The 27,036-nt window shown below is 39.5% G+C and overlaps 1 protein-coding gene across 2 annotated transcripts in view; it reads left to right on the plus strand.

Moving 5' to 3' along the window:
* The window catches only part of scn8ab (sodium channel, voltage gated, type VIII, alpha subunit b), a 56,443-nt gene extending 31,696 nt beyond the window's left edge, over window positions 1-24,747 (plus strand). For both annotated transcript variants that reach the window (XM_061042633.1, XM_061042632.1), the window contains 14 exons: window positions 1,930-2,103; window positions 2,547-2,903; window positions 3,019-3,192; window positions 3,353-3,646; window positions 5,493-5,610; window positions 6,573-6,727; window positions 7,665-7,838; window positions 12,545-12,667; window positions 14,440-14,724; window positions 14,811-14,864; window positions 14,950-15,087; window positions 15,526-15,630; window positions 15,749-16,019; window positions 17,220-24,747. In XM_061042633.1, coding sequence (XP_060898616.1) covers window positions 1,930-2,103; window positions 2,547-2,903; window positions 3,019-3,192; window positions 3,353-3,646; window positions 5,493-5,610; window positions 6,573-6,727; window positions 7,665-7,838; window positions 12,545-12,667; window positions 14,440-14,724; window positions 14,811-14,864; window positions 14,950-15,087; window positions 15,526-15,630; window positions 15,749-16,019; window positions 17,220-18,385 — 3,588 coding nt within the window. In that variant the 3' untranslated portion in view covers window positions 18,386-24,747. The remainder of the gene's footprint in view (window positions 1-1,929; window positions 2,104-2,546; window positions 2,904-3,018; window positions 3,193-3,352; window positions 3,647-5,492; window positions 5,611-6,572; window positions 6,728-7,664; window positions 7,839-12,544; window positions 12,668-14,439; window positions 14,725-14,810; window positions 14,865-14,949; window positions 15,088-15,525; window positions 15,631-15,748; window positions 16,020-17,219) is intronic.
* Window positions 24,748-27,036: the final 2,289 nt, after the last annotated feature.

The raw sequence follows: 27,036 nt of genomic DNA on the forward strand, positions 1-27,036 counted from the left end.
TTCTGCACTTGCTGTCCGTTCTAAACATTGCACAGCTGTCTGAGGGCAGCAGTATTGGCTTACAACCAATATTAAGACAGGAAATGAGGTCATATGGATTGGCGTCCTTTCAGGAATAGAACAGGAACTGAAGTCAGAGGAATCAGTCTAATGGACGGTGCAGCATGAATCATTGGGTGTTGCACTGCAGCACTGATTGGGCACAAGATAAGCTGTTGGGTGGACAATAGGGTAACAGTCAGAAAACTACAGCGCCCTACAAAGCTGACACATGGGAACTGTATGACCTTGCCCTGTCAGAAGGGTCCTCAATCTAAGCCAATCCATTTTTAATCAGCACCACATCAAATAAAATGCAATGTAAGCTAAGCCGTTTTTCCCGCTGCACTCAGTACCCCTACTAGAATAAGAAGCAAAATCGAGCTTTGAAGTGACATTGTGACATCGATTCAGGACATTAAAGAGAACTTTCAGATATTTAATTATTTCTGTCTCAGAGGCGGGCGGTGGTTGTATTTAGATTTTACAAAGTAACAGTCTAATGAAACAAAAATATGATCATGATACTGAAGGTTCCCTTTAAGCAACTAGCAGAGTGCTTTTTTGATTTGGTGTAATTCTGATTGTCTTTCGAGCTAGGGAGGGACTTTTCATATGTATTGATTAGCATTTACAGTTGTCCATAACGATAAATGTGAGCACTTTCAAAGGCTAACTCCCAAACTGCACACTCACAGACTCACAGACTTTGAGGCATATTCCTGGTCAGTGAAGGAATAAGGCGTGTCCCTAAGGATTTACACAGTTGAACCTGATTCGTCAGATTTTGCCTATTGTCGACTGACAGTCAAAAGTTTTGTAGTCATTTTTTTGTGCTCATTGTTCAATTTTCTCATTCGCGTTTATCCACATCATTAAACTTTTTGTCTTCTAGACTCAGATTATCAATTTGTTGATATGATAGTTTGTTAAAAATAAATTATTACTAAATAATTACAGGCAACTTGGAAAAAATGTAAGTTTAACTCCAAAAGTGCAGCATGAGTAATCGAGATTTACTTGATGTTTTTCAGAGAATGACAGACTCTTCAATAAAACATGGAATACCTCAATAAACACATTTTTTGTTGCCTTTTTATCGAGAAACGTGCATCAAAGAGGACATATTATACCACTTTTCCACCTTTTCAAACAGTCCCCCTGTGGTCTAAATGAAACATCTGTGCTGTGATTTGGTCCAAATAAAACATGAATCAAGCACAAGAGGAGGTTTGTGACCCCGTATAAACCAGCTCTCTCAGAACACTCCGTTCTCCGAATGCGATGAGCCCCTGAGTTTTCCCGGTAGACATCACTTTTCTGTAGCGAGAATAAAGATGGCAGACCTACGCAAAAGTTTTAGTTCTAGGCTGGTTCGAGGTGGAGTCCATGGGTGGAGATATCAGGGGAGGGGAGGGGATTCTTTTTTACCAGAATCCAGCTTGTGACATCACAAACTGAATTTTTTTTTTGAAACGGAGCACTTTTCTCTGTGTTGTAAGACTTATGCAGACTACAAACAAAGGACTGGATGGATTTATTTCACATTTTGTGGGTCGGTAGACACTCAGGTTACCCAAATATATGTTCAAAAACACTGTAAAAGTGGATTTTTCATAATATGTCCCCTTTAAAGTAAAAATCAGTGCACTGATCAGTCACTTAAAAAACTTTTATTCTAATGTCTGTGGAAATTTTACCAGTAGACAAGTAGCTGACATATTTGAACACAACTTGAATTACACTTAAGTCGTTTAATACTGACGTGGCAAGTGGACATTTAGTCCATTTACCATTCCATAAGATAAATTGTGTTTTGCGTCTACTTAAAAAAAGGCAGCAACAAAAACAACAACAACAACTGAACTTTGTATAATAATCTTTTTCCAGGTCTTCACTGGTATCTTTGCTGCTGAGATGTTTGCAAAGCTGGTTGCCATGGATCCCTACTACTACTTCCAGGAAGGCTGGAACTGCTTTGATGGCTTCATTGTGACTCTGAGTTTAGTTGAGCTGGGACTGTCTGATGTAGAGGGTCTGTCAGTGCTCAGGTCATTCCGATTGGTAAGTAGATTGTGTCTGCATTTGTTTACCCCCTTTTGCCCTCTTTTGCCCTCTTTTGCCCTCTTTTGCCCTCTTTTGCTCTCATGTCCAGGTGGTGAGGCAGAGTAGATATTCTCAAGATACATATTTATCTTTTAACAGTCCCATTTTGTGTCATGTAGAGGTCCCTTTATTATAAACAACTCAGAAAGTACAGAAATAAGGATGGGTTTGTAGCTTTAAAAAGGTCTTTAAGTAATCAACAATCATAATAGTGTGTATTTGATTAGACTGTAAACCCTCTAATTGTCTGTGTTATGTTCTTCATCAAACCAAATAGCAGACAGCTCTCAGTCAATCAGTTAAATGAATTTAAACTATGAGTATTTTAAAATGTAACCACTGATCATTGTCCTAATATAGATAACTATGAAATAATCCTCTTTTTTTTTCTTCTATTGTAGTTGAGAGTGTTCAAACTGGCCAAATCCTGGCCCACCCTGAACATGCTGATCAAGATTATCGGTAATTCGGTTGGAGCTCTGGGTAATCTGACTCTTGTGCTGGCCATCATTGTCTTCATCTTTGCCGTGGTGGGAATGCAGCTGTTTGGCAAAAGCTACAAGGACTGTGTGTGTAAAATTGCCCAGGACTGTGTGCTGCCTCGCTGGCACATGCATGACTTCTTCCACTCCTTCCTGATCGTGTTCAGAGTGTTGTGCGGGGAGTGGATTGAGACCATGTGGGACTGTATGGAGGTGGCGGGACAGACCATGTGCCTCACGGTCTTCATGATGGTCATGGTCATTGGAAACCTGGTGGTAAGACTAAGACACAGATAACATTCGAGATGCTATTGGAAACTAGTAGTAGCCTGCTGTGGTTGGCCACTTGTGAACCATCCATTTAGTGCTTTTGTGGTGTTTTTTTTGTGAGGTGCTGAACCTGTTCCTGGCCTTGCTGCTGAGCTCATTCAGTGCTGATAACCTGGCAGCCACTGATGATGATGGTGAACCCAACAACCTCCAGCTGGCAGTCGCCCGCATTAAGATAGGGATTGCCTGGTTCAAGGTTAACATGCGGCTGTTGGTAGCCACAGTGCTCAAGAAGGTATCATATAATTCCACATCTATATGCAATGATACTTGTTTGTTGTATATATTTGACAATAACAGTTATGTACGGTATGAATGCATATTTCAGACACTTTTATGATGACCTTCTTTTTACCTTTTTTTTTTTATTATTATTTTGTCACCCCGACATGCAGCCTATAGAGGATGAACAGAAGCCTCTGGACGAAATGTACGAGAAGAAGCTGAACTGCATTGCAAACCATACAGTGGACATCAACCGTGAGCTGGACTATGCTAAAAATGGCAATGGAACTACCAGTGGTATTGGGAGCAGTGTGGGAAAGTATATGATTGATGAGGATTACATGTCCTTCATCCACAACCCCAACCTCACTGTATGTGTTCCTATCGCTGTTGGCGAGTCGGACTTTGAAAACCTCAACACGGAAGATTTCAGCAGTGAATCGGATGTGGAGAACAGTAAAGATGTGAGTAAGAGGGAGTGGTCGGAGAGGGAGATGAAAGAGAGATGCTGAGCGAGTGGCTTGATTAGTGTGGGTACATGAATGATTGATTGAGGAAGATTATTTGCTTATTTTGGCTTAAGAATCTTCAGAGGAGAACTTGAAGAAGTCCAAGATATTTTGTGTATCTTTAAAAGCCATATTTAGAAAATGATATATTAAACCTTTTGATTATGACTCTCAGAACAATAACATGATATAGCTATGCTTCCCCAAAAATGACTTGATGACTTGAGAAATGATCTCTTAAGATACAAGGTGATGTAAGAAGGCTTTGTGCACATGTGTGAAGTGTGTTTGTTTGTGCCCTTGCAGCATATTTTGATGCATTAAGCAGAACGGGCTTGAGCTGCAGCACTGAAGACAGAGTTTATTTGACATTTTAAAAAATCCATTTAGACATGAGAGCTGTAACAATGAGTCTGAGTGCTGACTCTCGAGGGACTGATACAAAGGAAGTCCTGACCAGGCAACAGACAGAGAAACATGCCGTCAACTGTAAAGTACTAATGAGTGAGAAGGATAAGTCAGACCCAAAGCTTGTGGAGAAGTTGTGATTTATGGGTCACCTTGACCTGGTTTGTAGTAGGAAGAGAGGAGATAATGCAGCAGCATCACTACTGTACCTGCCTGCACCAGGTTTCTATTCCACTGGGCTCCCTCCACCAACCACACACCAATCCTCCCTGCACCACTGTCAGCCACAGGGTACCCTGCAGGGAGCGGACACAGACAAAGCTGCTGACAGCCAATCAGAGGAGCAGGAATCCACCCGGCTGTTTGGTAGAAAGAGAGAAGAAAGAGGGAGAGAGAGAGAGAGAGCAGAGAGGAATGTGAAGCGGCCTTTGCTGACGACATGATTATAAAGTGCAACATCATTCTCTAGTGAATTGAATCCAAGCGGCAACCTCCGGTCTTATAAAAATAAAGCCAAGTGCAAAATCCTGCAGTTCATCGAGTGTCCGCTTGAGGCTGGCTGCAGGAACACCGGAGGTCACATACACATGACTGGCAAAAAATATGTTTTTACAGCATGCATAAACGCGTAGCTGACATGATTGACAGATGGGTGCAATGTAATGGTTCATCAAGAGGCTTAAACACCGCCTCAGCTTCGGCTCTAAGCCTGTAGTTAGGTTGACTGAAAGCTAGGCTTAGACAGCATTGCCAACATGGCAGCGGCAGCTGCCGATGAGCCTTTGGAACACCCTACCGTAACAGAGGGCTGACGTCACTCAGACTTCATCCATTAATATTTACAGTCTATGATTGAAAAGTCAGAGTGTTTCTGCAGAGTGTGTGTGTGTGTGTGTGTGTGTATGTGTGTGTGTGTGTGTGTGTGTGTGTGTGTGTGTGTGTGTGTGTATGTGTGTGTGTGTGTGTGTGTGTGTGTAGTTAATTGCAATAAGGCTGCTGTTCTGCTGTACGACTTGATGTATTTGTACAGGTGAACTTTACCAAGACATTTAGAGAAAGGTTTTTCATTGTGCAAAATTATGATGACATATTTTTTATCTATACCTAAAAAAGGTAAATAAATAAACAATAGCTGACTACAGTAATAAAGGAGTTTAATTACCTCCTTGTGAATCTTACAACAGCACTGCAGAGTAGGTTGGGGATGTAGCTGCACAACACGGCTACAACATGTTTACCTTCAGTAATAAATCATGTCATGCATGTAAACCCAAAGGGGAATTAATGTTATGGCTGCACTGGTGCTGTGCTGTCTCCACATGCTTCAGCCTCTCACTGCTCGGCTGAAAGTCAAGAGGGAGAACTGATCTGTTTGCTGCTTTGTTTGTCCTAGCTGGATGACACCAGTTCGTCTGAGGGCAGCACGATAGACATAAAGCCTGATGTGGAGGAAGTAGCAGTGGTGGAGGTCGTGGAGGAGTACGTTGACCCTGATGCCTGCTGGACAGATGGTAGGTGGCGTTTACAGTTTTTTCACTATTGCATAAACACACTTCCTGAAAGCAGGACCCTCTTTAATGAACACAAAGGCAATGAGGAAACAACAAGTCTTTATTCTCAGTACTGACCTGAAGATTACATGTACCATGACCTGTATGACAGAACCTTCACAGACAAGATAATACAGTATGCAGTATTGTAATGACTGTAATACTTTTCATTTTAGTGTTAAAGCAATATTATATATTTCTTCCTACTCCTTTTAGAGGAGTAGTATCTATGTATTTGCTTTGTTTTGATAATGTTAGCTGAATATAATGTTTAAGTTCACTTTAGTATCATCTATTGCTTTTGTCAGTTATTTATTTTAATTAACTGGGCTTCTTTTTATTCAACATGTTTAAAATAAAGATATTATTTTATCAATCCAACTTTGGCACGCAAGAAGCGAAACATCAGCTCAGATTTGCAAAACTACTGTACACGCAGGACTGGATCAGCCACTCAGGACGATACTTCCCCCAATGATCGGCCAGTGAGGACGATCTGATTGGTTCAAGGCGTCTTCACATGAGCATTCTGAGTTCATGCGATTGCTAATTGAGTGTGATGTTTCGGTGCTAGTGTTTAGAAATGAGCACACACAGGCTGTCCGTTTTGAATGATGTGTCTTAAATTAGGAGAAGTGTGTCGGGTGTGTCCCGAAAATGTGCGTTTAATTGTGCAAATCTGATCTGACATGTTGCTCCTTGTGTGTTGAGTTTCCATAACTGTGAATCGCTTTTAATTTCAGAGCGTTGGCAATCATCAAAAATCATCAAAAAAATGTAATAACTGAATTTAAAACCGATAACAACGAACATTCATGAATGTTAACATCGTGCTTACACTAGTTAAAGCCCCTGTGAAGCATTTAGGTGGTACTATGCATCTGTCTCCTATTTTAGCATATGTGTTTGTAATTATCATGCAGAGTGTGTGGCCAAATACAAGTGCTGCGATGTTCCCATCACTCATGGCTGGGGGAAAAACTGGTGGTTCCTGAGGAAGACGTGTTACCTGATTGTAGAACACAACTGGTTTGAAACCCTCATCATCTTCATGATCCTGCTCAGCAGTGGAGCCTTGGTAAGAGCACAGTATGGGTGTTTGCACTTTTTTGATTTAGACCCATAAATACTCTGATTCTGCTACTTCTGGTTATAATTCTATAGAACTTTCTAAACAAAGGTGTCCAGTTATTTCCCAGAATAGCATAATACATGTAAGGAAAACCATGTGAACACAGAGTGAAACATTATTTCACATTCCTTTAGAGAAAGAGAATCTCATAAGGCTAGCCGCACATGAAATTCATCTCTTGGTTTTCCTCTGCAACCACTCTTGATATTATTGTTGCTAATGGACAGCAAAGTGCTGTAATGCACCAACCTTTTCAATCCGCAGAATCCAGCTTAGGTTTGCAGCTTTGTGGAAGGGGAGGCCTGTGGCTAACTCCAAACATGATTGCTGAAGAAAGCACACAGCCTACAGAGAATAGTAAAGATGAGGGAATGATCAGTTGACTTTAACTTGGCGGCGCGTGTCCATTCCAATTAGTTTTCCTATACGTCGTACAAAGACTATTCACAAAAAAAGGTAAACAAAGCCTACACACTGCCGTATTGAATATTACACAAGAAAGGGCGTTATTGGATAATAAAACGTATTCACACATTTATCAGTGAATTGAAGAAAGCACCTTGGTATACGTTATTGTTGACTTTTTTTGGAGTATTGCAGAAATCAAACATTTGGTAAAACACTGTAACATGTCTTACCACACAGTTTTAAAGGATCACAGGTATTGTGCTGCATCTTAAAAAGTTTGTCCTCTTCCCTGGTGCCATTGTCAGGAACAAACATACAGTATAGGAAGGACTGGCACACAAAGAACAAAAGTACAGTCTATTTTCGAGTACAGATCGAAAATATTCTCTTTTGCGACATGTGTAATGTTCAAATGACGAATGTTGAGAGAGATTAGTGATGCACTTGTCCACATGATGACTCTGTTGTTCTTTAGGCCTTTGAGGATGTTTACATTGAGCAGAGGAAGACGGTCAAAATCATTCTGGAGTATGCTGATCGTGTTTTCACCTACATCTTCATCCTGGAGATGTTGCTGAAATGGGTGGCTTATGGCTTTGTCAAGTACTTCACTAATGCCTGGTGCTGGTTGGACTTCTTCATTGTGGATGTAAGTATATTTGCAAACCAATTCTCACTTTCCTTTGTGCAGCAATGTTACTTACACCAGTAGATTTATGAAGATGCCTCATTGGTCAACTCAAACTGAAGCCCATGCATGAACATTTAAAGAGTCTTTCCTTTATTCTAAAAACAACTTTGTATCTCTGTAATTTCCAAAGCCTCTTTTTTCACCTGACAAAGCAATGAAAGTTAGTTCAGTGTTTTGGGCATGCTTGGTTAACACTTGCATATAGGAAAGGTTGGAGACATTTGAGCCCACAAAATAGATACCATATGCAGAGGTGGACAGTAACAAAGTACATTTACTTGAGTACTGTGTTTAAGTAAATGTTTTGAGTATCTCCACTTTATATACTTTGCTCCACTACATTTCAAAAATAATAAAGTATATAGCACACACTTGCTTTTATAGGTAACAGGAGTAGCAGCTTGAAAAAGGCTTTTCTAACATTGTGATTTAAAAAGCTTTGCTGCTGAACTTTTTGACCACATTCACAGTCAGCAAAATCCTGAAATGTAAATCTCTTATGTTATGAAGTCAGTGTAGCGTAATAAAACCGAAAAAATTTAACTATGCTCCTGACACTGAGTGAAAAGACTTGACTGAACTGTGGTATGTTTAAGAGCTCTTTGTCTCTCTGGACTGCTTTATCATTCAGTGTATATCTTCCTGATGATCACTATTACACATCTGGTTTATTTGTTCCTGTCATTTGTGCATGAAGTGTTATTTCTTGAATGCTATTTATAGGTCTGAATTTTAAAAGGAAAGTATATGTTACATCATTTGCACAAAGCTCCCATAAAACTGAGCACTGCAAGCAAGCAAAGTGACAGAAAACTCAGCGTGTGAAAGATGACATGCAGTGAGAGAGGCAGACGATATGGCAGACTAATCAATGATTTGATGAACAAGTCATGATGCAGTGACCTCTCTCACATGTCCCTATCATTACATACAGCTTGTTATTTGGCTGTCCAGCTTAAACTAATAGATATTGCCTTTTCTGATTTGTGTCATCTGTGAAACTTTACAATAAAATCTAGTGCAGCAAATATGTAGTTTTTGGTTTGAAACATTGTAGAACTTTTCACAAGCTGCTAATAATTGAAGGGTTCATTGGTGTCCAGCAGCCTTGCCTGTTCAGTCATACCCTTAATGTGATGTAAAGGACATTGAGATAGAACAACATCAGCATACATGAATTATTCTTGCAAGCCAAGGCTTTATCTGTTAAGATGGCAGCTTTATTTAATAGGCACAGTAACTTGATGTCTAATTCATTGCTGTAATTCTGAAGTATTCACTACTTTTCAGTGAGCTACACATTTTTAAATCTGACCGTTGTCACTTAATAATGACTTTAAAGGTCACATATTATGCAATATACACTTTACCATGTTTTTCTAACAGTAACAGTAACGCCTCTGTCAGGTGGTTGACACTCCCACAGCTAGGTGTTTGTTCTGCCCTCTGAGACTGCCTTCTCACAGAAAACACTGCAACTTTGTGCAAGAAAGAACAAGCCACCCAAGCTCTTCTGGTGGGGCGTGGTCAAACACAGCTTACTTGCATTTAAAGCACACAGAAACAGCCTGTTCTGAGCAGAGCTGATATGAGGGGTTTGTTGGCATGATCAAATACAGGATCAGAGTGGATTTTTGACTTATTTAAACTGGTTAAAAAAGGAGTATAATATGTGACCTTTAAATATTGCTATTGGAATAGGGCTGTGTTAATAAAAAGTTCTGAACTTTATCCCCAAAATCTAGAGAGAAAAGAGTCTGGTAAGTGGCAATTATAAACAGCATAATTGACTTTTGAGTTGAACCACTAGACAGTAGATTCAAATCAAGACACTATGCAACAAGTAAAACAGTAAAAAAAATGTATGGCTACCGACACTTACACATTACTCATACTAATTAAGAAGCAACATTGAACAACTTAAAAAGCGTCCACATTTTCTTACATATTATTTCCCTATACAGTATTGTAAACTATTTGAAATACAGCTTCTGGCTTTTTCTCTTAACTCAGAAATAGAAATAAATCAGAACTGACTTTATTTTTTGTCATCCTTAAAGTCTAACATGTAATTGACATGTTTTATGTTGTGCTGAGTCAGCTATGGGTTTGTAAGTCTTCCGTTATCCCTTGACCACTGTCCTTAACTGTGTGGAGCCAATCTTTCCAATATTCCCAGCATGTAGTAATATAAAATGTCTTTTTTTGTTGTGTTTTCTGAACTTGTCTTTGGGTCTGTGCCACTATCCACACTTGTGCTATCTGGGGATAGTATAGTGTCTACTGTGTGTTATTGGTGACTCCCACATTGTCCCCAACCTTGTTTTTTCCGGTACACAATGGATCGAAGGTTGAATGTTTCTTGATTTTATTTAATTTTCAAATAATGCACCTGAAGGTAGAATTAACCATGCAGGGACGCCGGATGGCCTCGCCCTAGCGGTTATGCTACGCGCCCCATGTACAAGGATATGATCCTCGTTACAGCGGCCGTGGGTTTGAAGACGACCATGGTCCTTCGCTCCATGTCATCACCCACTCTCTTCTCTCAACATTTCCTGTCTCTCTTCAGCTGTCTCATAAAGGCAAAAAGACCCAACTATAACTTCAAATAAAAAAGGATTATCCTTGCAGTATTTCAGTCTGATTCAGACTGATCTAAGAGTAATAATACAATGCATAATTCAATGTAATAAAGTTGCATAGAAGCAGGAAAGGTCAGGTCACAAAATACCATACAATAATGAATGTTTCCTACATGCTCACATTTTTATACGTTTCTCAAAAATATTGATGATTAATAAGCCTATATCAATATCAAGCACATCCCGAACATAAACTTTTCTTGATGTGTGATTATTGTTTGTCTTAAATTAATGTTATAGGCACATTTCTAACAACAACTGGACCGATGTTCAACAGAAAATCAAAAGCTTATGGTAACGCTAACTTTTCTTCCCTCCATTATTCATGGAAGAAGATTCTGGTGGTGTGGTATTCATTTGAGATGATAATTTGCCTTGCAAAAAGAAAGCTTTAAACTGAATTTGACTCAAATATACTTAGAATGTCTTTTGATATGACTGAATCTTCCTCATCTTATGCCCTTTTTGTCCGTATTGACCACAGACACTGAAATGTCCATGAAACGATATGAAAATGTCAATGAAAAAGCAAACCTATGACAGGAAAGCTTGTGAATCCCTGGAAATTGAAAAGGTTAATCCTGTTGGTTTGTGAATGCGCCCAGCAGAATTGACCACAACTGTCCGGTAGACTTCAGTGTTTCTTGAGCCCAAATCAAAACTTTGACTTTCTGGAACCTTTGTAGGGATGTGCATGTCTGAAAACATCTGGATTCATCCATAGGGGTCCTTAAAGTCCAAAGTTTCATGGAAAATCTGGACATTAGTTTTTCAGAGATTTTAGTAAACCAAATATATTAGCCATGGCCAACATGCTACTCAAAAGTCTGAATAGTCACAAATCAAAAGGAATTATTGTCTTGTGAAATGTATATATCAATAGATACCACTTCTAAGATTTTCCATGATCCTGCTCTGGATCCAGTTGTGTGTGACCCTGACCCCAGTTAAAACGTCATCCTCAGACCCTGGCAATAGAAAGGCAAAATAATTTCTTTGCCCAATTGTGCGTGTGTATTTGAAATTTCAGCAGATGTAGTAGTGCACTCAGAAAAGCAATAGAACTTGAAATTGTCCACGTCGTACCTGTGTAATTGGGTTCTCTCTTCTGAAATAGTATTGAAGGCAGCATCTTATTTCCCCGATGTATTGTTGGAAGCCTCATTTATGGATGTTCTCGGGTTATTGGTGCTTCTCAGTCCCCTGACAAATTCTCAAAAGCACACAATAATTATGCAGATGTTGGCCTATGTGTTGACTTTTCCATGCCAAATCTTCACCCTAATATCAACCTTTCCTCTCTCTCACAGCAGGGACCTCTAACTTTGTCTCTCTTTAAGCTAAGAGAGATGCTGTGCAGCAGTCGACAGGGCCCGAGGGGTCGGTGTGTGAGGGTGCAGGGTAAGGTTTATGTGCTATGTTGGGACTCCTACTTTCACAGGTTATCCTCTCTCTTCTAACCCTGAAAGTTGTCCTCAACCTTCTGCGTTTTTCTCTCCCCTCTTTAAGTGCAATGCTCTCTGGTGTGGAAACTGTACTGTTGTGTACTGTGTACCGTGTGTATATTATTGTGTCACATTGAGTTAGTGTTTGTGAATACATCTCTCCTCTAATTTTTTCCCTTTGTTTGACTCTTTATCTTCTCTCCCTCTCACTGTGTCAACCACAAGTTTCTTTCCAGGTGTGCTCACTGTGCTGTTAAGCTGGTTTTCACGCCAGACTGGCTTGCCAAACTAAACCAAACACAAACAGAAGCAAACAAATACAAAAAGAGAAAAAGAAAACTTGTGTCATGTGCACTTTATTGACCTTTGTCATTTGTAATCACCCCTGTTTAACCATATGTTACCGAGATTTACATACACTAATACAACAATACCTGTGCGGAAACACATCTGTATATAACCATTTAGCCAGTATATACAGGGCCCACCTTTCTCTTGATATCCCCTCTAACTTTGTGGGTCCTCTCTTCCTTTGCCTCTGTCTGTCCCTCTCCTTCTGTCCCTATCTGTGTAGGTGTCTATAGTCAGCCTTATAGCTAATGCATTGGGCTACTCCGATCTAGGCCCAATTAAATCACTCAGGACACTGAGGGCCTTGAGACCCCTCAGGGCCCTGTCACGTTTTGAAGGGATGAGGGTAAGACCCAAGTTACCAGGCAGCTGGTCCTTCTGCATGACGATTAAATATAAGCACCGAAGCATGCTAGAGATGGCAATATAGCAAATTTCAAAATGATCTCTTAAGAGAGTTTTAGAGGTAAAGCTTTTTTTCAGTGAGAAGCTTTTTTGCATGGATGCAGATCATCTCAGATGGTCAAAATACATCTGATTTGATTGATCATGTTTTCATTTCATATTTTATAAATTTAGTGCTAGAAGACATTTTTTTTGCAGTGACTTTTTTAACAACAGAAAATCAGCTAAAAAAATCAGTCCCATGCTTTATGAAACACTTAAAACACAACAGGGATTTTAAACTGGAGCAATGCCACACTTTATAATAAAAATCCACGTCTGAAACGTTCAGTCCCAGCTGAGAGAACAACTAGAGGTTTGTATGAGCCATCACACGAAACCTTTTTATACTCAATCAAAATGCTGGTTATGCAAGCAAAATCATAAGCTCTAAACTGACAGAAAAATTTATCTAAATTTTGTGCATACTGTAAACTTTCTGTACACTTGATAGTATCTGTACAGCTTGGATGTCTATTCATTCTGATCCAGCAGGGTGCTGTTCTGAGCTTACCCTGTTGAAAGACAGATTCTCTTATTTGGCTCTGTGGTAATTATTGGAATGTGTGATGGTTTGATCAGCCTCTCGTTGTTGCTGGGCAGAACAAAAACGAATCTTGTTGGTGTCTAAGCTCAGCATCCTCTGACTGTTGCGCTGCCTCTAGTGTTCTGATCCTATCACAGTTTGGCTTTGGCATTGTCACACTGGAAGAACAACAAACTTCTGGTTGCATACCCCCTTTACCCCTCGCCATCCTCGCTCATCACTCCTCAGTGAATGTCATTACCATGATTGTCATGATCACCATTTTGCAGTAGATGCTTTATATAAGCCTATCATGTGAATGCTTTGTCTCTTTACTATGAGGCAGCTTGTTAAAATGAGTAGAAAAAACCTAGAGAGTTTTGACATAATGCAGTTTGTTGTTTTGGTTTATTTGGCTTTTTGTTACCATGGCACCTGTGTGTTTAGAAATGCACATTCTTAAGAAGCTTAAAGCTTTCCGTCCCCCATATAACCACACTGCTGCTGTGCAACTGAAATATTTGGCAATATCAAAAGTATATATTTTACTTGATAGAGTATTTGAATACCTTGGTAAACAATAGTTTTGGGGGTGCAACAATATACTCTGATACAAAGGTTGTCATAGCTGAAAGTGGATTTCAATATCATCAGCTATAAATGAATGCCATATGTACTTTCAAGTTATACATATTAACACCAAATTAGCTGAGGTTTAAACTGTAAAATTCATATTGATAAAGCTATATTCTTAAAGAATGTCAGTTTCTTATTCCAGATATCTTATGTAATGATGATTAAATCATGAAAAATGGTAAACAAAGCTGGAAATCTTTTCATCCAAAAAGTGCTCTTATGGTCCATGAGCCAAATGTCATCAAACTATCTTATTGGGAAACTTTTTTGTTTAAAAGAAACATTATTACATCTAGCCACTATATTAAGCATATTGTCACACCTCCCTAGTTTTTTTCTATGAGATCATCCTGTGCCAGAAATCAGGAAACACACCTAGAGCTTTAATGGGGAGAGGGAATGTGCATTTCAATCTTAAGTGTGTGTTGATGTTCTTCTGAATGAACAACACAATGCACTTGGTGTGTGAATGCTAAGTTACAGCGGCTCCGTTTCCTTGCTGTTCTCCTCAGGTTGTGGTGAACGCCTTGGTGGGTGCGATCCCCTCCATCATGAATGTGTTGCTGGTGTGTCTCATCTTCTGGCTCATCTTCAGCATCATGGGAGTCAACCTGTTTGCCGGAAAGTATTACTATTGTTACAATGAGACTGCTGAGGAAAATTTCCTGAAAGACGATGTCAACAACAAATCACAGTGTTTTGAACTCATTAATCAAAACAATACTGAAGTCAGATGGAAAAATGTCAAGATTAATTTTGACAATGTGGGTTCGGGATACCTGGCTCTTCTACAAGTGGTGAGCAACATTTTCTGTCACGTCTCTCTCTCCTCTGAAATCAAGTGTGTAACTTCTTTTCTAACACAATGTGTCTGTCTGGTTAGGCAACATTCAAAGGCTGGATGGACATCATGTATGCTGCGATAGATTCCAGAAAGGTGAGCTTTATTTCAGTTCAAGTCTTACTTTGAGATTGATGTGCAGTTTTGATCGACTTTTAACTTCTTACCCCCAATTTTCCAGGTGGGAGACCAGCCGGTCTATGAAGACAACTTATATATGTACATCTACTTTGTCATCTTCATCATCTTTGGATCGTTCTTCACCTTAAATCTCTTCATTGGTGTCATCATTGATAACTTCAACCAACAAAAGAAAAAGATAAGATTGATGTTCCTTACTTTCATGTTCTCTAAACAAGTTGCTTCATGTATGATTTAGTTTTGGAAATTTTTTTAAAAAGGAGGTAGATGATGAACATTTTACAGCTCTTACTTCTGTGCATTAAATATGAAGCTACTGCAAGCATCCAGGTAGCTTAGCTTAGCAACAAAACCAGCGAGAGTTAATGTCAGTGTTAGTTTCATGGGTGGATTTTGTAAGTCTCAGTATAATCAAGCAGGCTATATAGCTTTATATTTACATTACACATGAGAGTTATGAGTGGTCTTACTGTTGGCAAGGCAGAAAGAATGTATGTAAGAAAGTGTTTCCTAAAAGCTTGTAAATATCTAACAATAATTAAATAAACAAACCCAATGTTTGGTATTAGAGGTCTAAATAATGCAGATTGTAACTAAATTGTTTTTGGTCCTGCACTTTGGAGGTCAGGATATCTTCATGACAGAAGAGCAGAAGAAATACTACAATGCCATGAAGAAACTAGGGTCAAAGAAGCCACAGAAGCCAATTCCAAGGCCTCAGGTTAATGTTGTTTAGAACTTTATCTTCACCACCAAATATGTTTTTTTTTTTTTTACTGTACCTTAGAGTTAATAAATGACTCCAAATACCTTCTCCCTTTCCCTCTCTTTCTCCTCAGAACAAATTCCAGGGCATGGTGTTTGACTTTGTGACGCAGCAGGTGTTTGACATCTCCATCATGATCCTCATCTGCCTCAACATGGTCACCATGATGGTGGAGACGGACGATCAGTCAAAGGAGACAGAGGAAGTGCTGTACTGGGTCAACTTCTTCTTCATTGTGGTCTTCACTTGCGAGTTTGTATTGAAGCTCTTTGCACTGCGTCACTACTACTTCACCAATGGATGGAACATCTTTGATGTGGTTGTGGTCATCCTTTCCATTGTGGGCAAGTATTCAAAGCAAAGTATTCACATGGCCTAACTGGGAGTAACTTAGATATTCTTCGATAATCTTAAACTATGCAATGTAATTTCATCAGATATCCACTAAAAAGTATTTTCTGCCACCAATATACAATGCATTTGCCACAGCATTGATAAATTACATTGGACATTTTTGAAACTGAAAATAGGTATTGGAAATGAAAAACCTCTTTACAAAAATAAACCATTTGTTATGACCAATAAATAAAGTACAATTCACAGCAAGAATTGTATGAGTTAGAGAAAACTGGAAGTAACACAAAAAAAGGCTTTAAACTATATTCTGCTTTTATGCTAATTTTTGAAATCCATGAACAAGTTTAAACAAAAGCATTATCCTCCATTGAATGCAGGGTTGGTAATTTTCTCCATATACACTTTTTAAGATTTTGGTTGGAATTGTCTTTAGGTCCTGACAGAAATGAATAACTCAGGTGCTCTGAAAAAGGAACGAAGAAAATCTGTCATCTGTAGCAGACATTGGTCAAAGATTTTACAGGCTTACCACTGCCACGAGGTACCAATGTGCTGAACCAATCACGCCTCCCTGTCTCCCTGCTCGATCTTTACCCCTTGCGGGCACTAGCCCATACTCAAAGTGTGTCACAGATGACGGATTTTATACTGTGAGTTTGTCGTTGGCCGTTGTGAGTAGTAAAATACTCAAAAAAACAAACATGTATTATGATAAAGTTTAGTGTTTATTCACCGCTGAATGAGACAGGAAAACATTGTTTCTAAACAATGCAAGCGTTGAGCTGAGGTGTGCTTCTGGAGCAATAGTGTTAATGTGTGTAAGTAAGGGGCGTGGCTTTTGAGGGAGCACAGAGGGGAGGGGGTGGGTGTAGATGGAGCACTGAGGGAATGCTACTTTCAAAATCCTGCTAGATTTTGAAAATTACCAACCCTACCTTTAATCTCAGCAATCAGTTTACCTGACTGCAATTTATTAACCATTCAAATACACTTGACATGAAATTATTTATTATTTCCTCTAAAACTGTTGATATTCTATTTCCTTGCCTGGTTTCTTACATTCTGGTCATACTTGTAGGCAGAGTTGTCTAAAGTGTATTTCATAAGATATTATGTGGTCAGAATATACGGTACTACATTTTTAAACCAAACATATGTTGTGTCCCTTTTTGTTTCTTCTACTTCAGGAATGTTCCTGGCTGACTTGATCGAGAAGTATTTTGTGTCTCCGACGCTCTTCAGGGTGATCCGTTTGGCTCGTATCGGCAGAATCTTGCGTCTCATCAAAGGGGCCAAGGGAATCAGAACTCTACTGTTTGCCCTGATGATGTCACTTCCTGCCTTGTTCAACATCGGCTTACTGCTTTTCCTGGTTATGTTCATTTTCTCCATCTTTGGCATGTCCAACTTTGGCTATGTAAAACATGGGGCTGGAATTGATGATATGTACAACTTCGAGACCTTCGGTAACAGCATGATCATCCTCTTTATGATCACAACGTCAGCTGGCTGGGACGGCCTGCTGTTGCCAATCCTGAACTACCCTCCAGACTGTGACCCCTTACTGGAGAATAGTGGAACCCCAAACACAGGAGACTGCGGCAACCCGTCAGTGGGCATCTTCTTCTTTGTCATGTACATTATCATTTCTTTCCTTATTGTGGTCAACATGTACATTGCCATCATCCTGGAGAACTTCAGTGTGGCCACAGAGGAAAGCGCCGACCCACTCAGTGAGGACGACTTTGAGACCTTTTATGAGATTTGGGAGAAGTTTGACCCTGATGCCTCACAGTTCATCACCTATTCCAAGCTTTCTGACTTTGCTGATGCACTTGAACACCCACTCCGAGTCCCCAAGCCCAACACCATTGAACTGATTGCCATGGACATGCCTATGGTTAGTGGCGACCGCATCCACTGCCTGGACATTCTGTTTGCATTCACTAAGCGTGTGCTGGGAGACAGTGGCGAGTTGGACATGTTGAGACAACAAATGGAGGAGCGTTTTGTGGCGGCGAATCCCTCCAAGGTGTCTTACGAGCCAATCACCACCACTTTGAGGCGCAAACAGGAGGAAGTGTCAGTCAGAGTCATTCAAAGGGCCTATCGTTCTTACCTGGCCAGGCGGGGTTTTGTCTGTAAGCGCAAACCAGCCCATAACAAAGTGGAGAATGGTGGGAACAATCAGGAACAGGAGAAGAAGGAGGGCACTCCCTCAACTGCCTCCCTGCCTTCCTATGACAGTGTAACCAAACCTGACAAGGAGAAAGAGGATGACAACAACGAGGACAAGGGAGGAAGGAAAGAGAAAGGAAGAAACCAAAAAGACATCAGGGAATCTAAATGTTAGAGCGTTGGAATACTAATCACAGTAATAACAATAAAAAATATAATAATGTAACTTCAAGCAAGGCGAGAGGAAACTCACCCACACAGATGTACAGATTATTTCATTTGCAAGTCAGAAAAAAATAGTATTCAATAATTTTGTTTACAGACTTCATTCTTATATTGATGCAGAGGGATGCAGCTTGGTCTGTTACAGCTTGAAGACTCTTGAACTTCAGTCAAACCAAACATAATCAGCATACTGTGTGACTTTGTTTTATCTAGACTACTGATCTTCACAAAAGGGAATGAAAAACAGACATGGTGTGTGTCTGCTGAGAGGCAGATTGCTCACTTAACACTGGTCTACAGATAAAACGAGTAACTCTACACCAAGAGCCAGAATCAAAGCAAGGATTTTGCACCTGGATGCAAATAATGGATTCCTATGGAAGACTGTGTTGTAAGAGAAAAACAAGGATGCCGCTTGATGCTGAAGAATTTTTCTCTTAGTGCAGCAAATGAGTGTTTCTGAGTCATTTAGTGCTGAAATTTATAGAGGAGCAAAATGACACACTCACTCTATAAGAAGGATGACTGGTGAGTGTAAGACACAAGTGACAGAGCGTTGGAAATACTTCTGTTTTATTAAAGCTAGAAAATGTTCATTTGAGCAGCAAAAATGCAAACAGAAGAAAAAAAACAACACAATATTCAACATTTTGCCCATGTCACTTAACTCTTCTAGTCATATTATCTTTGTTATACCCACATCAAAATGCTTTTTTTTTACATGGGCTTTCACACCAATTGGTTAAGGGTCTGTTTATTATGGGGTCAACTCGGGCCAAGGGCTTACATTTACTCAGAAAGATTTCCAAACAAATACATAAATAATTGTGCTTGTTCAATGCATAGAAATGACTTGCATGATGGCATGTTTTGATCAGAAATCTTGCATGAATTATCATAGTCCACAAGACACTAATACTCAGAGCACAACAGTGGCTCGACTGTAAGATTGAGAAGATTTGAAAGCTCAGAGTTCAGAGTAATATGTTTAACAAAGATAAGTGATGTTGGGGTTGATCATGTGAAAAAAAGGTTCTGAATTTGTATCTCATTACACAACACATTTCAAGTGACTATATGTTTGAATAGTTGCCTCTACAGACAGAAGAATGCAATATGAGGGTAAATGATACCACTGTAGTGGATCCGTTGGTAAAAATCCAAACAATGATATGCTGCTGAGGAGATTTTGAGTGTGGAAGATGTGGAAACGGATGGCTGTGTGTTTCATGGGACTGACATGTTTTTTCATTTGAACTGAAATGTTTTAAAACACGCAAAACTTTAATTCTAGAAAGCTTATATTTATAATTTGTATGCACCTATGTATCTTCCATACCATCTGCCTTTAGTTTTGTGTGAGCGGGCATTTGGGAGTCCTACTGTCGGTTCTAAGTGGTTTGTGGGGATTTCACAGGTTTGGCAAACTCCCTCTTACTTCTGATGTTTCTCTGTGGGTGGTTAGAGCTTTCTGAAAAGGGCTGAGAAGTCTTTTTATTATTTCGTTTACATCATTTAATGTTATGTAGCTTCTCTACGTGTGTATGTGTTTTTTTAATTCCCTGACGTAATATTTATATTTTGATTGTTGATTAGTCTTACTTTAAGCACTTTTAATAAGCCACATCGAAGATGATGTCGAGGGAACTGGTCTTGTGCTGGAACACATACTTTCGGGATTAAATATTATCCTCTTTTAATGAGAAACAGAAAATTATGAATGGGGGACAGAAACATTGTGTGTGGAGAAGCCAAAGAGATCTGCCTTGTTATCCCTTGTTGCCCTTTGTCCATGGAGTGGGATTGGGTGAAGTATGCCCTGCCCATTCAATTTTTTCGCTGTCATTACTCGACAGAGAGACCCTAGAAATGTATGCAATGCTTGAAAAATTCATCCCTTTTCTCAGGAGATATTATAGATGTACTATTATGAGCTCTGCAACAAAATGCAAGTGAATGTGATGGGAGTATTTATGAAATCACGTTTTAATCTTTTATGTTTTATGCCATGTTGATGGACAATGATCTCGGCTTGCTGCCCTATTTTGGCGGCCGCCTGGTCCGGAGCCAGTGTGGCACCTTCTGCTTACGACGCTTAGATTTATAGGGCTAGAAGCATCTCAGTGAAACAACTACATTTCGCTCGCTTGTATTGGCAGCGTTTCTATTGATAGCGGATTACATTTGTGGTTAAGTCATTTCAGTAAACACACTAGTAATGTTCACCCTGATAGCAATCAGACACAGGAAACACTGTGAGGAGATGTCATGAGAGTAAATTGGGATGTTTTGGTTTGAGCAGCAAACATAACTTTGTGGCTGCTCAGTTTGACAGGCCCGTTTTTTCAGTGTTTTACAACAGGTGCTCTGAGCCTCTCATTTGCCAGTTTTCTTCATCTTGCGCTACTGCATAACAAATACCAAATAACCAACAGAGCACTTGATGCATCCTTCTGGTACTATGAGCCTAAGCACCACAACACAGCTTTTGCACTTCCTGTTGTGCAGTGATGTCACTTACTATTAATGAATAACTCCCTCATCAGTTCTCAAAGTTTTATGGTCCAGCTGCTGCATGAGATCTCCAAAATCAGTGTGGGTGTTAACTTGAACCAAATAAAACTCTGAATGATAAGAATAAAAGCTACTGCCGTCCATTTTCTCCAGGATCACCATGGAAATACAAATGTGTATAATAGGAAGAAACCTAAAAATAGACACACATTCAGTAAAAGAAAAAAAAAGGAAAAAGAAGGAAATAACCACAGTTCAGGCTATGTTCTATATGGCACAAGCTGAAAAAGCTAAGAATGGACTTTTTAAGACACTATAAATAATGTAATATATTATTTTCTTTTAACGGCATGTGTAGTTTTCTGTAAATACAGGATTACTTAAAAAAAACTACAGCTATTAATCTAACACTAAATATTAATAACCTTAATAGAATGGCTTCCAGCTGACACCCTTTGTCACACTTGTTAGGCTGTGACACCTTTGTTAGATGAAGTAGATTTTTTTGAGTCACTTTTCACAAAAAAAGAGGGAAGTAAGCTAAAAGAATCTATATTAAAAGCAGATATTGTATTTAAAAGTGTATAGGTCAATACATACATATACAGATCTATATTACATATATTACATATATATATATATATTCTATCATATATATATATTTATATATATGTATATATAGAGAGAGAGAGTCTCCTGTCCAGTCCTTGCATTGAGGGGAAACCAGAACCACAGAGTGTAACTGATAACGCTTCTTTCTTTGTGTGGTACGTTCAGAGAAAAACCAAAACACTGCAAACTTCTGCATATTGGGTACCAGCGTACAATGCATGGTGTTGTACTGGCTGCTTGCTGAGAATTGTGGAGCCTGCCTTGGTGAGAGGATTGCACTACCAGCATACCCTTTTATACATGTGTGAAAATGTCTTGCCCCATAGATTCATATCATGTGCAAACAAAAACACACAATCACAGACAGACACATACACATGCACACACTCACAGCCTTATGCAGGTGACTTCCGGCTTATCAGTGTGCCCCAGTAAGAGCCACCGCTCACTCTTTGTGTAATTTTGCTTGTTTCAGCTCTAACCCTCCTCCATGTCTCCCCCCCCCCCCCCTCAAAAAACACACTGCTGCAGTTTGGAGTTGACCTTTAATTTGGCTGTCACTTTCACTATAAATAACTACTGATTTAAGGGTTAGCTGTCTTAACTGTCTATGTGTTTGTTTATGGTGCAATATCTCTTAACGGCACGTGCCTTTTTTAGCTTCCTATTTAGTCTGTCAATAAAAACCTGCAACAAGGATCTCAAAAACACTAGGGAGTTTTACAAAACGGAACACGAAAGAAATTGTGTACTGAGTTCAAAATTAACTTGTAAACTGAAAACACACCACCTAGATTAGACTGTCTGGACTAACATCTTGTAAAGTCATGTAGTACAAGTGCTCTCTCTGTGTGTTCTGCTTACTGGTTCATGGGCTAGTAAGAGAACAGCTTGCCTTTTGTTTTAACACGTTTGTTCATTTTCAAATGTTGGTTTAACGATCAGTATATGAGGCCATTTCTTTTGTAGCATGACTGAGATAAATTTCATTTTCTTTCCTGAAAATAGGCTAACTGAAAAAAATCCTTTTGACTGTCATTTTCTCTTGGCACTAATGCAGTCGGAGGGAGGATGTGTGTTGCACAACCACATGGGACAATTTAATGAGAACCAGTGAAAGAATATCATCATTTGAGCATGAATCTATTTCCAAACAATAAAGCAGCCTTCCAGTTACACCTCTGGCTGGTGTCGTCTTTATCATACAGTACATGTTCCACCATGTCTGGCAATGGATGTCTCCCCCCCTCCCCTTAAAATACAAATGGTTCAGCCTTTAAAGCCGTGTGCACTATGACACTGGAGATATTTTTGTTTGTGTGTGTTTCTTAGGTAATAATCAATGGGACTGCTTGTATAAGTTGCATAAAATGGCAGAGAAAATGTTCAAAGCCACACAGGACAGTGAGACTACTGTCTGTTGAAAACACGATGAAAATAATAACCCAAAATTACCTAAATACAATGTTTAAATAGTATTTGAATACATTAATGCTCTTGAATGGGTGTGTCATGGTGCAACAACACTGAAATGGTTGTAAAAGCAGGTGTGTGTTTGCGTGTGTGCATGCATGTTTGTGTTTCTTTCCTGCCTCCCCCCCCCCTCCCGTGTGAGTGTGTGTGAGTAAGGTGGCGCACTGAAAGAGGGAAGGAGAGGGGAGGAGGAGGAGGAGGAGGAGGGGGGGGGGGGGGAGGGGGGGATTAAGCAGAGACAGCACTGCAGTGCAGATAGATGAATGCAGTGGCCTGGGCTGAGTCAGCAGCATGTTCCCAATAGGCTCAGACTGTACAGTGCACTGTGTAGCACCTCCTTACCCACAGCAAGGAAGCAGAGGGAGAGCCAGCTACAGCAAGAAGATGAAAAGTAAAGGAGAACAATGAAAGGAGGCACACACAAAAAAAAAAGCTAGTCTGCTGCTATGGCTTTTTCCTTCACCTCCTCCCTGCAGTGCTGCATGTTGGGATTGCATCACTTATTTGGTATAGTTTGATGCTGTATCTTGCAGCTATCAACAGAAAAGAGGGATGATTTAATATTGATACATAGCTATTTAGTTATAATGGATGATTTTCGACAATTTAAACAGTGTAGAAAAAAACTCTTGTGAGGCTATCTTTATGGACATTGACAAATGGTCTATGCTACATTATTTATTTCCTTTGTTACCTGTTTGTTTCTGTCCTCGCTTCAGTTCTGGTTTGGTTTCAGAGGTGGGACATGGATTAAGAAAGACGTCGGTGAGATATGTCGGGCTGTGGTTGGTCAATCTGGTTTGAAGGAGAGGGGCGAGACTGGAGGACAGATAATAGTGTGAAAGGGGTATTACAGAGACAGGGAGATTTTATGTCTTTAAGGAATCAATGACATGTTGACTACAATACTACCCCTAATATTGGGTAAGATTGTGGTTTACAGTCTTTCTTTGTCTTTGTCAAGTAGGTTCTTCCATCTATACGTTAAGTGGGTTTGGATGGGTAGATCAAATAAATCAAATTCACTCAAAGATTAACCAGTCAACAGAGGAGAAGGGCCTGACATTGCATCATTATTTCAATAGCTTTTGGAGCAGCACCTTATATCTTTTTGACATTTTATATTTTGCCAATAGAGGCAAGGAATGATTTGGATTTAATTTGGACAAAATGGATTAACAACATGTGACAGAGATATGCCTCGCTTCCCCTTTTGGTCAAGAGTGCCTGCAGAGGTCACATCATTCCGCTTTTGTTTATTACTGTAGAGTAGACCCTCAAACAGAAGCTCTTCAAATGGCTTTCTGCAACTATCTTACACCCTCTAGTGGGATCTGGAGGAAACAACTCTAGACCACTGTGTCACCTCATCAGGTTAAAAAGACTGTTCAGATGGTATGAATGACTCATTGGTGTGGTGGTTAAAAAATAAACTGGACATAATCTTCCAGCAGATTTATCCTAGGTTAGAAGGGTGTAGATATTGCAGCATATCAGCAGCATGAGAAACAAAAGGGGCTTCGAATTAGACAAAATCCAACATGTATTTCTCTTTCCATCATTAGTGTGTATTATTTCAGTGTATTGTGTAACAAGATGTTCAGAGCCAGAGTAAGTGACATCATCAAAATGGTCAGATTGCAAACTCGCATTCCCTTTTTTTATTTTGTGTAATGACATTGTTCTTATGAAATAAAAGAAATTGAAACTCAATTGAGCATCAAATAAAGTATTGGTTTATATTATATGCTGTATTACAATCATAATCTTCAATGTTAGTTTGTAGCCTGACTACTGACAACATGGAGTAGCCTATTAGCCTATTAGAAGAATAGGTAAAGACACTAAACAATTGGTAAAGGTAGGCCTACAGAACTTGATTACATTTATTTAAATCATTAACTGAACGAATTGTAAACGCAGTTACGTTATCGTTTAGCAAACTTTAAAAAATAATAACCCTAAAACAAATCACAGTGAATGAATAAGAAAACCATTTTTACTGGTTAGCCTGAAAGACAAATTTGAGGGCCGACAGCCGCAACATTTTTAAAAAGGGCACGCCATCAAGGTTTAGACTGCTGGCTTGCTGTCGGTGTGTTAGTATTAAGTTCCTTTACAAGACCTTAAGACGATAATAGTTACATTCACAGTTCACCCTCTGCTGGTCTGTTCCTGAGGACACCGCCGTCCCCCAGTCCTCAGGTAGCGTACTTGACGTCACTGAGTTGTCAAACCCAGGTGTTCCTGGTTCAGACCGTGGAGTCCCCAAGTCTTTGCAATAGTTTAAGCTAACATCCATAGCTCCCCTGTATGCGGTAGGTTTGCTAACAATTGTGAAGTGTTGCTTACAAAACTAGTTAAAAGTGAGTGGGATAAATGAGAAGTGTTTTTTAAACACATGAAAGCATTCTTAACCTTACCCCATGTCTGGTGAGATGAGCTTCAAGCAATGGTGAACCAAAGGTGAAAATAAAAGTTAAGGTAATTTTTATTTTATATGAGGGAATGTTTGGTTTTAACTGAAACTACCCACAGAAAGCGCTGCCAGCTGTTTAAAGGTAGCCTTCATGAGGTCATCCAACTCTCCATAGCCTATTGAATGCTTTCATACTGAAGGGCTTAGGCTGCACTTGCACACAAGTGTTTTGAGGCAGGCTACTTGTAATGTAGTATTCACACAAGATACATTTGAATCTAGTTCACAACACTTATATTTGGTTTTACCAGTCGTGACTTTACTTTATTTAAAATACACAAAGTATGTGTCGTATTTGATTTATATTGTGCTTTAATGAAGTCATTTACCAATTATATCTTAAGTATAAAATCATGTGTACCTGTACACATTAATGCAGAAGTTATAATTTGCCAATATTGTGAAAGAAAACGGTATAAAAAACAAAAAAGTGATAGGAGTTGTTCAGTCAGGGTATAGGCCTACATCTGTCTAACTGAACTTTTAAATATCTTTCAGTTTCTGTTTTGATGAGTATCAATACATCAGTCGCTGCTGCCTTTATTCTCCCAAGTCTCACCCTCACAGTTGATACACATTCGACACAAGGACATTCGTGAACAAATGCTACTGTATTATTTTACAGCCTTTGTTGTCCCAGCCACCTCAGTGCTGGAAACACTGAAGAAGATCCTCAGCCTGAAGGAGGAGCCGCGCAAACCAGCCACCTGCAGTACGGACTCTTCTCTTGGTAAGATCCTGAAATGTGAACCAGGCGACTTAAAAATTAAAATGGCCATTAAGGTTGTGTAATGCAAAGTGTACAATATATATTTTTTCGTAACTAAAAGTTACCAAGTTACCAATTGTGCTATTCCTTTATATCCTTAAACCATACAAACACCTAAAGTACAAACTGCCTACATATAAATATCAGGAGACCTTTTGGAGAGAAAAGACACTTTTAAAAGAGAACCTTAACCAAACATTGAAATGTAGAGGAAAAAGGGAGCCAATAACAGCATGGTGAAAGTGAAAAGTAAAGACACAAACTGATCCTGAAAGCTCTTTGTCTTCTCATATCAAACATGTTATAATTTTGTGTTTCACCAGCATCTTTGCTGACATATACCTATTTTGTAATCATAATAACGCCTGCAACATCATTTCATCATGATCTTGATGTCAGTTGCATCAGGAAAATCAGGTAAATTCAAACAAAGAGTCTGCAATCTAAACTCAATTACCATGGGGAAGCTGGCATGATTCGTCTGCTTGGTTTATTTTTCGTCAAGTCTTACCTCAAAAGACCAGCCTACCTGTCTGACAGGAAAAGTCTCCCACTGTGAGGTGCATATGTGAACAGGCAGGTCAGGAGAGTATCTGGAGCAGTCCTGCTGAAATGATCTAGATATTTTCAGGAGTGCATACGTTAAAATGGCTTAAGTATCATATCTCTAGGAATGGTCCAGGCGCCACAACTTGAGGTTGGTTAACCTCCTGTAGGGGTCAGAGGGGGGCGACCCCTGCTCTATTCTCGAGAT

Source organism: Labrus mixtus, chromosome 7 (assembly GCF_963584025.1).
Source record: "Labrus mixtus chromosome 7, fLabMix1.1, whole genome shotgun sequence".
Lineage (NCBI taxonomy): Eukaryota > Metazoa > Chordata > Actinopteri > Labriformes > Labridae > Labrus > Labrus mixtus.